General features: G+C 40.9%; 1 protein-coding gene across 1 annotated transcript in view; it reads left to right on the plus strand.

The window, feature by feature from the left end:
* The first annotated feature begins 11,451 nt into the window (after window positions 1–11,451).
* The window catches only part of LOC142499834 (uncharacterized), a 3,261-nt gene continuing 2,486 nt past the window's right edge, over window positions 11,452–12,226 (plus strand). Inside the window, exons 1-2 of the mRNA XM_075609765.1 lie at window positions 11,452–11,842; window positions 12,186–12,226. The exon at window positions 12,186–12,226 is cut by the window's right edge and continues 265 nt beyond it. Of these exons, the coding sequence (XP_075465880.1) occupies window positions 11,494–11,842; window positions 12,186–12,226 (390 nt within the window). The 5' untranslated portion in view covers window positions 11,452–11,493. The remainder of the gene's footprint in view (window positions 11,843–12,185) is intronic.

Below are 12,226 nucleotides of genomic sequence, written 5' to 3' on the forward strand. Positions count from 1 at the left end.
ATGCTAATGCCAATATGGATTATCTTACTCATTTCTGGCAAACCTACAGTCTTCCTTTTGACCCAGCATTGAAGTCGTTCATTTAAATCCATCATTGAGAATAGCCTAACCTCCGATCCATTACGATGGTTTATATAGTACAGTAGTTCAAGAATAAACACAAACTTTCATCTTAATGGTTCTGCTAAAGAAAATGTGTCTTCCGAAGTTGAGTTCAATATTAGGTCTGAATAAAGCGCTTTGGCCTGAAAGTATTTCATGGAATAACATCTAAATAAATAAACGGGGGATGTCTTGCATTCTTTATGAATGCATGATTGCAAGATATGACTTGAAAAGCATTTTAAGCCAGTAGAACGATTCCCATGGTCTAAATCATGCATATGATTTCCCTCAGCACGACATGGAACACGTTTTCTCGAACATCTTTCTATCTTCATGCATTGGGCTGATGGTCATTCCTGCAGCTGAGGGGCAAATTACAGCATTTCTAAAGAGATGATTGTTTGCTTAATATTTTCAGGCACAATCACAGGGTTATTTACAAAAAAAAAAAGGAAATACACAACAATATGACAGAATTTCTATTAGAGATCAGCAAAACCGGATGTTTTAAATCAGAACCTTACATTCCAAAACCATTACAATTTTTCAAACCAAAACCAAAGCCCAAAATATTATTTAGAACTAGAACAACAGGCCAAGTACCCATCTCTAAGGGTTTCTAACCACATATTTTTTTGTTATTAATTTAAGCTTTTCAGTTGGGTGATGGAAAAAAGTGTGAATAGCGCTAGTGTAAACCGTATGTGACACAAACAATATACAACAAACAGTATTATTAAAACCTGTGATACTGAGATGTTAAGGTAGTCCTTGAGCAGCCTGAGAGGTTGATCTGGTATCTCCTAACCAGATATAGAGTCTGTGTGGATGAAAACCTCCTATGGCGCTGAGGGAAGAATGGACACTGATTCTCTTGCTGCAGATCTTTTCTTTGAGCTGAAAAACCTCAGATAAAAGGGAAGACAAACGAGAAGGCAAAAACACCGCAATAGTGTATTACCAGGGATATGCTAGTGTATACAAATTAAGAGCAATTTATTAAAACATAACAATTAAGACATAAACATATATCACATTTGGACAATTAATAGATTAATCGGATATAAAACTACCAAGCGCTTGTGCTATGGAAGATGTGCTGCTCCGCCTTGGTAAAATTGAAATCCTACTCACCGAACATGAGTAGGACATGTGCAAGGGTTTAGGGTCTTTTCCTCCAGAAGACACCCCCGCACTAATAGACGGACGTACCCCACAGCGAGCGGTGTCTTCTGGAGGAAAAGACCCTAAACCCTTGCACATGTCCTACTCATGTTCGGTGAGTAGGATTTCAATTTTACCAAGGCGGAGCAGCACATCTTCCATAGCACAAGCGCTTGGAAGTTTTATATCCGATTAATCTATTAATTGTCCAATGTGATATATGTTTATGTCTTAATTGTTATGTTTTAATAAATTGCTCTTAATTTGTACACACTAGCATATCCCTGGTAATACACTATTGCGGTGTTTTTGCCTTCTCGTTTGTCTTCCCTTTATCTGAGGTTTTTCAGCTCAAAGAAAAGATCTGCAGCCAGAGAATCAGTGTCCATTCTTCCCTCAGCGCCATAGGAGGTTTTCATCCACACAAGCTTTTCAGTTACTTTATTTGTCTAATTGTTGTATGATTTTATACTTACTTAAAGCATGGTTCATGTTTTAATATGCCGTTTTAGCATTGTCCTGCTTATTTTCATTTTTTTCCCCATGGATTTGGTAAAAAATCCCAAGCCAGACCCAAATACATTTTGGCAAAACAAGAAAAGAAAATATTTTTAGAGTCAAAACCACGTCCAACAAAAAAAAAATCTACGTTTAGAACCAAAAAAACTTTCATTTCCACTTGCTACGGTACATACACCTGAACAGCAGCATGTCCTGGTATTTAGTAATATATTCTTGGCCTTATAATGTGCATTCTCATAAATGTAACTAAACAGATTCACTCACAAACCATTTTGAAGTCTGCTACAGTATATTCACTTTGTGTAGAAACTTCCGACAATGCTTTTCTTCCTGACGAGTAGAGACAGCCGAATCCGACCAAATACGTTTCCCGGATTTTCTCGCATTTCTCCCACAAAATCCATTTTGCGGTGTAAAATCCCCGGACAGATTTGTTCGGTTTTAATTTGCGTGGACTAATCAAAATCCGCTATTGGATACAATTCGTTGATGGATTTGTAGAATCCAATCCGCTGAATCAGCGATCTGTTGAATCTGCCAAGGAATTGCTGAATCCGCAGATTGGATTCTACAAATCCATGTACGGGTTGAGGAATCTGTGTAGTGTACTGGTAATAATAGTAAAAAAAACATTGCGAAATGCGAATTGCCCTTTTTGAGATTGATCCGCGGAATGCTGTGGACCAAAAGAACCGGACGATCTGCTGCGGATCCAAATTCACCCCAAAAATTTCGCCCATCTCTGCTGACTAGAGATGCGCCAATGTTTATGAATGTGGTTTGCGCCAATTTTTCACAAATGTAAAAATTTGGCCTTTTTTGCTAAATTTTGGCAAACGTTTGCCTGAATTTTTTTTGCAATTTCACGAGAAATTTGAGAGTTCACCAGAAGTTTGAGAGAAGCTTGCCTATTAGCCCAGATTTTCACAATATTTTTTTCAAAAATGGCAATATATATATATGTATATATATATATATATATATATATATATATATATATATATATATATATATATATATATATACAGTATATGTAAATACCGTGACTTAGTGATTGTTTTGTGCAAAGCCTGCCTTTACCATACATTTTTTCGCAAAAGAAGATTGGCAATTTTTTCCAGATTTTAAATCATTGGTCCAAAATTACACACATCTTTATTACTGGCAGTTTGTAAGCAATATGGTTATTTCCCAAGGCAGGGGTGTACAGACCTTCCCCCCTGCCCCCCCATGCCTTCTCTGCTCCCCTGCATTTGATGCCGCATTGCCATGACAATGCGTTGCTGGAAGCCAAGGTAAGTGAGTTACAGAGGTCATGCATGATCCCCCAATATTTAATTTAAATTCCTTGGGGAAGAGCGAGGGACCTCTGTAACCACCGTGCCTCCCCATGAAAATCTCAACCCCCCAGTTTGCGCACCCCTATCCTAAGGCACACACTATTAAGGACGCCCCACACCACAGAAAATGAAAAAGAAATTTCCCCCCCAAAAAAGTTTTTCAGAAAACATTTCCCCAAACCCCCCACCCCTCCCTAGATAGGAAGCAGAGGGTCTCCGGAGCTGAACCCCATTCATTTCACGTTCGAGGACCCCCTGCTTCCTGAGATACTTACCTGCTTTAGGGGTGCCGGTATCTCAGCTCAGGTTTAGATGTTCCATTACATGGGCCAATAATAGGAAGTTGTGATGCCATATCAGATGCTTCTAATTGTCCCATGTGACCAGGGGCTTACCTACTTACCGCCTAGAGACGGAACCTGGGAAAACCCCTATTTTTACTGTGGAATATTCCGAATGGAAACTAAGATCTGCAGGGGTAATAACTTAGGGAAACAAACAGTATTAACAGGACATATTTTTTCTTGCAGGAGAACGATGTCAGGCAATAGTTACAAAGAAAAATAAGACATTATCTAGCATAAAGCGGGGAATGCATGGAAGGGAAGAAAGCATAATTTTGCCATCGTATAAACCCTTAGTATTGCACTTTGAATATGGAGTACAGTTTTGGGCACCATTCCATAAAAAAGACATTTAGTAACTTGAAAAAGTACAGAGAAGAGCCACCAAATGCATAAATGGGATTGAAGGTCTGACCTATGACGAAAGGCTAGCAAATTTACATTTGTTGTCAATAGAAAATAGGCATCGAAGAGAGGATATGATAACTATTTACACATATACCAAAACAAGGAACTTTCAAAAGAACTATTCATCCCGAGGGCAGTACAAACAACACAGGGTCAAACCTTAAGGTTGGAGGAAAGGCGATTTCACCAGCAACAAAGGAAAGGGTTCTTTACAGTAAGGGCAGTAACAATGTGGAATTCATTACCCATGGAGACTGTGATGGCAGATACAATAGATATCTTTAAGAAAAGTTTGGACATCTTTTAAGAAAGGAAAGGTACACAGGGATATACCAAATAAGTAAACACGGGAAGGATGTGGATCCAGGGAGAAATTTGATTGTGATTTGTGGAGTCAGTAATGTATATTTCTCCGTCTTGGATAATGTTGCATTGGGGTTTTCTGTTTGTCTTGCTATGGATAAAATATAATGTAAATACAAATACAGGATGAGTACTGTATCTCAGTCGTCTACATTTAACATTCTCAGTGGACATATGTAACTATGGTGTGTAACTATGTAACTAGGGTGTGTAACTATTGGGTGTGGGGTTTGTAGACAAACTGAGCTCAACATTTCTTTGTACTGTGTCATTTTTTTTTTCAATTATGTCTCAGAAAATAAAGAAATTGTAACTTAACAGGGCAATTCAGAGAAAGCGTTTAGAGAAGAACCCCAATGTAATCTGCATAATTACGTCTTACTGTCCCAAAAATGTAATATAGAGAATAAAGAGAATGTAGTGCACAGAAGACAATGGAAGTGTACAATATAGACAGCAGTCTTCTGCAAAGTCAAGCAAAACCACATGATTCTGCAATGAATATGAGATGCAATGCTTATTCCGAGATGTAAAACAAATATATATATATATATATATTTCCCATGCTTCTTCGTGTAGGGATCTTGCTTACTGGTGAAAGGATTTGCCATACATATGTGAAAAAACAGAAAGTGAATCCCTGCGCTATTCCCATTGGGCTAACAATAAATGGGAAATATATATACATAGTGAAACTTAAATCTGTAAGACAAAGGAGACTTTTGGTTACATCCTTTGATCAAATAATGTCAAGCCTGTGTAGCCCCCTGTAAACAGCACAGGCTATACCTATCTCCCTTCTACTGTGGTAAGTCCTGTTAAGATCAGGCACTAGTAATCATCATGGGTTTTCCCCCTTCATAGCCCTGCCCTGAGTGGTAGATGCAGGCCTGGACTCTGCTGCAGGCGTGAGCAAGAGGGGAGGTTCTGCTGACATCACGAAGGGCGAGGCTAGCTCTATATTTAGCAGCCAACTCCTGTGAGTAGAGTTGGTTATGCCGAGAGTCTGCAGTTCAGCTAGTATGCCGTGAGTCGAAGAGTCCTGCGGATCGGTCCGAGGAGTTGGAGGAGACCGCGGTCTCCCCTGCACAGAGGGCAGGAGCAGAGAAAGGAGTGGAGAGATATCAGCCTCCTTTTAGTAGAGCTGATAGAGTTATAGACCTGGTGGACCAATGCCCTCACCCCACTGCCTAGGGTGATGGGGAGAATCTAAGCCCCACCGCGAGGATAACCTCGGAGGTGGTCCACGGTGTATTGAAGCCCTAGCCCAGACCATCCTGTCAGAGGAGAGACTTGGAGGGAAGGAGAGGAGGAATTATCTGTGTGGAAGGAGAGCGGTGTAATCAGCAAGTCTTTGCTGTTGTGGTTGCGGCTACTGGAAGCCATTACCGTTGGGAGATTGCTGATCTGTCAATAAAAGAGACTATCCTTTGTTACCAAAGACTGTGTGTGAATTGGAAGCTATTACCCTGGGACCCAAGGGGTTCTTTTATGCAGGTCCTGTCCCATATTCCTGGGAGTATAGAAGATGGAGGCGCTGCACCACTATGAGAACATGGAGGCTACCACCCCAGAAGCCCGGTCCTGGCTCTCCAATAACATCGTGGGAAGCTCAGGCCCTCCTGTTCCTCACAGGTATGCACCACACCGCATGTAATCTGCCCTCATGCACTCTAGACACCACCGTAGAGTCTGGGGGGAGGGGGGAAACAGGGTTACACCTGTTAACAACATCAAGGTTTGTCATTATTTGATCAAAGGATGTAACCAAAAGTCTCCTTTGTCTTACAGTTTAAAAGATTTCACTATATTTATTTCCCCATTTGTTTTTAGCCAAATGGCAGAAACAAAGGGATTCACTTTCTGCTTATTCCAAGATGTGAATGCACCACAAGTATCTCTGCTTCTGATTACAAAACTTGCTAATTAAACCAAGTAATGGGTCATAAACTCCTATTATTGCGTAGCACAGTTACATTTAGACCGAGTTCAGGGTGGATGCTACGGCCGCGAGCGTCCGTGCGCACCTCCCCCGCGCGCTCCGGCAGCCCAGCGATCTGTGCCTTGGCTGCAGGAGTTGGGTCACGGTGTTTGGAGGCGTGGCGGGGCGAACGTGTCACGGAGCTGGTTCGCTGAACACGCTCACGTGACGTGACTGTAGCCCGAAATATAAGTTTGGGTTGTAGCGGCAAAAAGTAGCAGCGTCAATGCTGTACTTTGCCGCCGGTGGAGTTTTCAGTTTTAAAACTCCCACCGAACAACCTGAAATTGTGACGGACGTGCGCGCGCACGCAAGCGAGCGCACGTCACGTAGCATCCACCCCGAACTCAGCCTTAGAGCGTCCTATTGCTGCAAAGGAGACTCGCAGACATTGATAGTATTCAGGTAGATTTAGGTAGACAATATAACTAATATAGACTGTCAAAGCTTTCTGTATAGAATATAGAAATGCCAAAATGAGGCATCATTAAAGGATCCTTCTAAGCAACCGCCTGTGAGCTACTCTGTCTTGTAAATGTGATAATATGGACATACCAATGGCTACTGCATGTTACTCACCTTCCCACGTAATGCATATACAATATCTACTCTCTTAGCAATGATTGAGATATTGTACTTAATGCACTTCAATTAGCTGCCCCATCAAGCTTTCCACTATAACATACTGTACCGTGGTTGGTGGCATCTGATATAATGGAAGAATTGCTGGGGCGACCTTATCAAAGCCCAACTAAATAGGTACTCCAATAACTAAGTAATGTAGGTCACCATCCATTAGGCTACACTACGGGACATGTTATTTGCTGAATGGTGCTAAGCCATAAAGCACCTTATTGTCCATTCAATTAAATGGCATGTACAGTAAGTTGACTGGTGGCTTATCACAAATGAGTAATTTTGACCTTATTTGCATGAAGACATACTCCACTTCAAAATACTCTCTCTGTACACTTTTTTTTAAATTTCCTTTGAGTTTACTCATAATTCCATTGTTACTTTTATCTCATGCTAGATTTCCTAATATTCTGTAAGTATTTATCTTACAGCGGCATAGCAATCTTTGCCTTGTATTAATAATGTTTATATAATTATGCCATAAAGTGCTGCCTGAACATCCAGCGATATACTTGGTTTGTAAGACAAAATTACATGGAAGAGTTTATCTAGGCTCTGTACCAGGAGTGGCAACTTCGGTTCTCAAGGGCCACCAACAGGTCAGGTTTTCAGGATATCCCTGCTACAGCATAGGTGGCTCAATCTGTGGCTCAGACAAAGACTGCACCACCTGTGCTGAAGCAGGAATATTCTGAACCCCTGCCCTGTTGGTGGCCCTTGAGGACTGGAGCTGCACACCCCATCTCTATACAGTCTCTCTTTAACAAAAAACTTTTCACCCTTTTTGTTGATACCGTGAAAATCCGATTTCTTACTCACGTTTCCTGATCAATGTGTCATCTGAATAAAAACATGGCCTGGCTGCTTGTTTGTGTTTGTTGCTCTGTGTTTCCTACACTTTAAGTGGAGATAATGTAACACTTAGCAGAATCCCACCGCAGGCATGAGGTTTTGTATTTAATAAAGAAAAAAAAGCAAATGCAGTTAGTGTATTGTGAAAGCAAAATCTGCTGAAAGCAATTGTATTCATTCCCACTTTCCATATACATTAGTGGTTTATTTAAAGCAGCAGCAATATATATATATATATATATATATATATATATATATATATATACAGTGTTCGACAAACCTATACATTTGCTCGCCCCAGGCGAGTGGATTTAACCCCCGGGCGAGTAAATATTGGCCCAAGCAGCACACGTTTGGTACTAGGTGGCGAGTAGATTTTTTTGTGTGGCGAGTAGATTTTTTGGTGATTTGTCAACCACTATATATATATATATATATACAAATATATACAAATACACACACACACACACATATATCTTTAACTGTGCATGCAATGTCTTGTATATAATGTATACCCTGTTCACTTATGTAACTGTATTTGTAACCATGTATTATTTGTCAACATAACTCTATGCCCAGGACATACTTGAAACCGATCGGTAACTCTCAATGTATTACTTCCTGGTAAAATATTTTATAAACAAATAAACAAATAAATAAAAGACACAGCATAGTGGTAGATTAATTAGAGATCAGGAATACATTGGAGAGAGAAACCCAAAAAAGTGAAGAACAGGAATACATCGGAAATGATGGGTTGCCATCTTTGAGAGCACATGTAACATCTTGATAGGAAATACCATATATCTCTGAGTAATATTGAATTAACGTTTCTTTATGTGCCAGAACTTGAATGCTAAAATGTTATATCTTGGAAGAAGATATGATGGATAATTGATTTTTTTACAACTAACCATCAACAAACTAAATTTACTACCACATATTATAAGATTTACACAAATTCATTAAAATCTAAACCACATATTATGTTTCTTAATTCATTCCTTTATATAAATCGTAAAATTCTTTATACATACTCTTTCGATGGCAATTTAATATACCTGTACAATGCGTCTGCTATCTCATTCTGAATCATATACCAAGAGAATAAGGCATATGTCTCCAAAATCACATTTAGCGCTTGATTATACCAGATTTGTACCAAGAAAATAAGGACCAAAAAGACCAAAATGGTCCAGGAGAGAGATTGAATCAGGGGTGTAGCTATAGCCCGGGCCCACACTCTTGGGGGGTCCGCTCTCAAACCCCCAGCCTGTGGCACATTGCGGGACCTGGGATGCAAGAAGGAAGCACAGAGGGAAATCCTTTCCTCTGCTGGTGGGCGGGGCCTGGATCAGGGGGCGGGGCCCTGAGATGCAGTAGGAAGGACAGAGGGGAAATTCCTTCCTCTGCAGAGCCTCCGTGGGTGGACGGGGCCTAGGTCAAGGGGCGGGGCCTTAATTAGTGCAGCGCTGCAGCCTGAGAGACATCCTGGAAAGGTGAGAGGGAGGGGAAGGGTTAAATCAAAGGGGTAAAAACAGTCATGAAATGGAATGGATATAGGAAGGAAGAGACACAAAGAGAAAATGAAGTGCAAGAGACAAATACATGAGGGAAAAGAAAGATATGAGGGAGGGAGAGAGAGCAGACAGACCAGAAAGAGAGCAGAGAGAGAGACCAGAAAGAGCATTGAATCTCAACACCCCCAGTGTACATCTGCATTGCCCCAAAGGCTGACAGCCTGATGGGGCTCCCAAACAGCTGCTCCCCTCTGCGCAGGACCAGCGTGCTAAGGGTTAACACTTGCTTGTACTTTGTGGAATGTCAACCCCACCCACTGGAATGTTAATGAGCAAAGAAGACAAAGAACGCTGTGTTCACAGCTGCATTGAATCTCAACACCCTCAGTGTACAACTGCATTGCCCCAAAGGCGGACAGCCTTTGGCATAGCCGAAGGACAACTAAAGGGTGTGAGCCATTTGCTGATGTTTGGTGATGTTAAAGTGATGTTAAAGCTGCTCTATTTCAATCTGAAACTCACCAGCCTCTTTATCTCTTGTATCCAATTTTCCAAATGTACATGTCAATGAGATGTCTGTGAATTGAATGTATAACCTCTGTTCTTTTAAGGTAACCATGTATTTTTATAACTCTGTGCACAGGACAGACTTGAAACCGAGAGGTAACTCTCACTGTATTATTTCCTGGTAAAACATTTTTGAGTGGGTCCTGAATTTTGTTTCCCCGGGGGCCCGCACCTTTCTGGCTACGCCACTGGATTGAATAGTCTGAAATAGATGAAATGAGGATTGTAAAGACCCCTGCAGTGATTCCAGCTTGGCAGGTGGATTGAGAAAGTTTCTCTGGATAGTACGGTTGGCAATTTAGAGGCTGGACTCTTGCGCCAAGAGAGTAGGTGGATTTTCAATTTAGATAGTGTTGCTCCAAAGGGTCTAAATGAATATCTTAGTTTTTCATAATTTTTATAACTTTATAAATTCATCATGGACATTGCATAGGTTTTCTATTGATGTGTTTTTATTTTTATTTAACGTTACTAATTTCTTGTTTTACATCTTCCCCTTTCCTTTTTGTCTGACTTAGGGGCCTATGCAGAGACGTTTTTAAGTTGTAAATCTCCAAGTGCACAAAATCTCCAAATTTTGGCGAATTTAACACACCATATGCAGAGAGGTGGGAAACTGGAATAAGAAGGCTAGAGCAGAAGTGGCGAAAATTTGTCCGTTTTAATGTCGCCATGTTCAGCGGAGTGACTGTGCATTAGCTTTTTTTTTTTTTTTATTGTACTGTCCTCGCGCAACTCTCGCGCGACTTTGAAACTATTAGCTTTTTTTTTTTTTATTGTAATGTCCTCGCGCAACTCTCGCGCGACTTTGAAACCATTAGCTTTTTTTTTTTATTATTGTAATGTCCTCGCGCAACTCTCGCGCGACTTTGAAACCATTAGATTTTTTTTTTTCTTCTACTTGGTCCACTGTCCTCACGCAACTCTCGCGCGACTTTGAAAGCATTTGGCGCCGAAATTAAAGTTGCAGGAATCAATTCCAGTCACAGCGTCTCTGTGAATGCATACAGAGATTCCTGTGGCACATAAACGTCTCGCCTCACAAGTACATTGTACAGTACTACACTGAAGGCACATCTACACTTCACTCTGCCTTTTTAGACGATTACAAACAGCATTTGTTTTTACTGAAGTTGCTGCTGCATTTCAGGATGTCTTTTGGTCAATTACCAAGTAATAGGATAAGGGGGGCACATGCAGGCACAAATGTTGCTCGTGGTGTTACTTCACACAAACATGTGCATGTATTTTCAACTTCTGTTAACGAAGGTGCAGGAGTTAGTGGTGCAATGTTTAATGTACGGAACAATGATACTGTTACGCAGAGTGCAACAATGTCTGCTGGTGTTACATGTGTTCCTAGTATGGCTGCGCCTGATGTCAATGGTGTGGCGAGTATCTCAGCAGGTGTGACTGATGGTGTGTTTACCGAGAATGTTTGTGACACTGTGAGTGTTCGTGGTGTTGGTTGTTTGGGTGTTAGTGTGCGTGGCGCTATGCGTGGTAGGGTTCGTGGTAGAGCTCGTGGTAGTGCTCGTGGTACGGTTGGTGGTATTGTGCGTGGCAGTGTTAGTGTGCGTTCCGAAGAACGTGGCGGTTTACGTCGTGGGTTACGTGGCGGTGTACGTGGTGGAGAACGTCACGGTGTACGTGTCCGTGTACGTGGCAGACAGTGTAGTAGTGTGAGCACAATGCATTTTCCTCACGACAAAACTAATGCTAGTGTGTCCGAGTCAGGCAGTGAAACTATTAGTGCAACAATGAATGTGCACACACTATTGCCTACAGTGACCATGTCAGCGGTTCATGAACAAGTGTGTGCAGGTGCAGATGTCACCTCAGATAATGTTGAGGCTGACATACACATGGGCAACATTGGTTTTCAAGAGGAATACATGCCCGAAAATAACATATATGATGCTGTCAGTCCACTGGTACAACATGCTAAAAAAAGAAACGTTAAATTTAGTGACGAGGAGAATCAGGTGCTAGTTGCGTCAATTTTGGAACACTATGACCGTCTGTTTGGACATCTGGTTGGTACGTTGTACACATGTTATAAATTTGCACTTGGAATCATAATGTCAGTAAATATATTCACCTCACATACGTAACACCATGTTACTGGTTGCCAATAACAGTACAGTTACAATGCTGTGTTTGCTACTGTTGTTTCACAACAGCAATTATGTCATGCATTACAATACACACAGTCAATAGTCATCGTTGTAGTTAAATTGCACATTCTCTAATTTGGTCATAAAGTAACATAGCACTTACTGCAATTGTCCATGTAGAAAATAAAAATCACACATGTTATATTATAAAACAATGTTAAAATTACAAATCTGTTTCTCTCTAATGTCATTATGTTTCTTAACAGTAAAAACCTCCCCTATGGTGAAGAGACAATTGTGGAGAAAT

This window comes from Ascaphus truei, chromosome 7 (assembly GCF_040206685.1).
Source record: "Ascaphus truei isolate aAscTru1 chromosome 7, aAscTru1.hap1, whole genome shotgun sequence".
In the NCBI taxonomy this organism is placed as follows: Eukaryota; Metazoa; Chordata; class Amphibia; order Anura; family Ascaphidae; genus Ascaphus; species Ascaphus truei.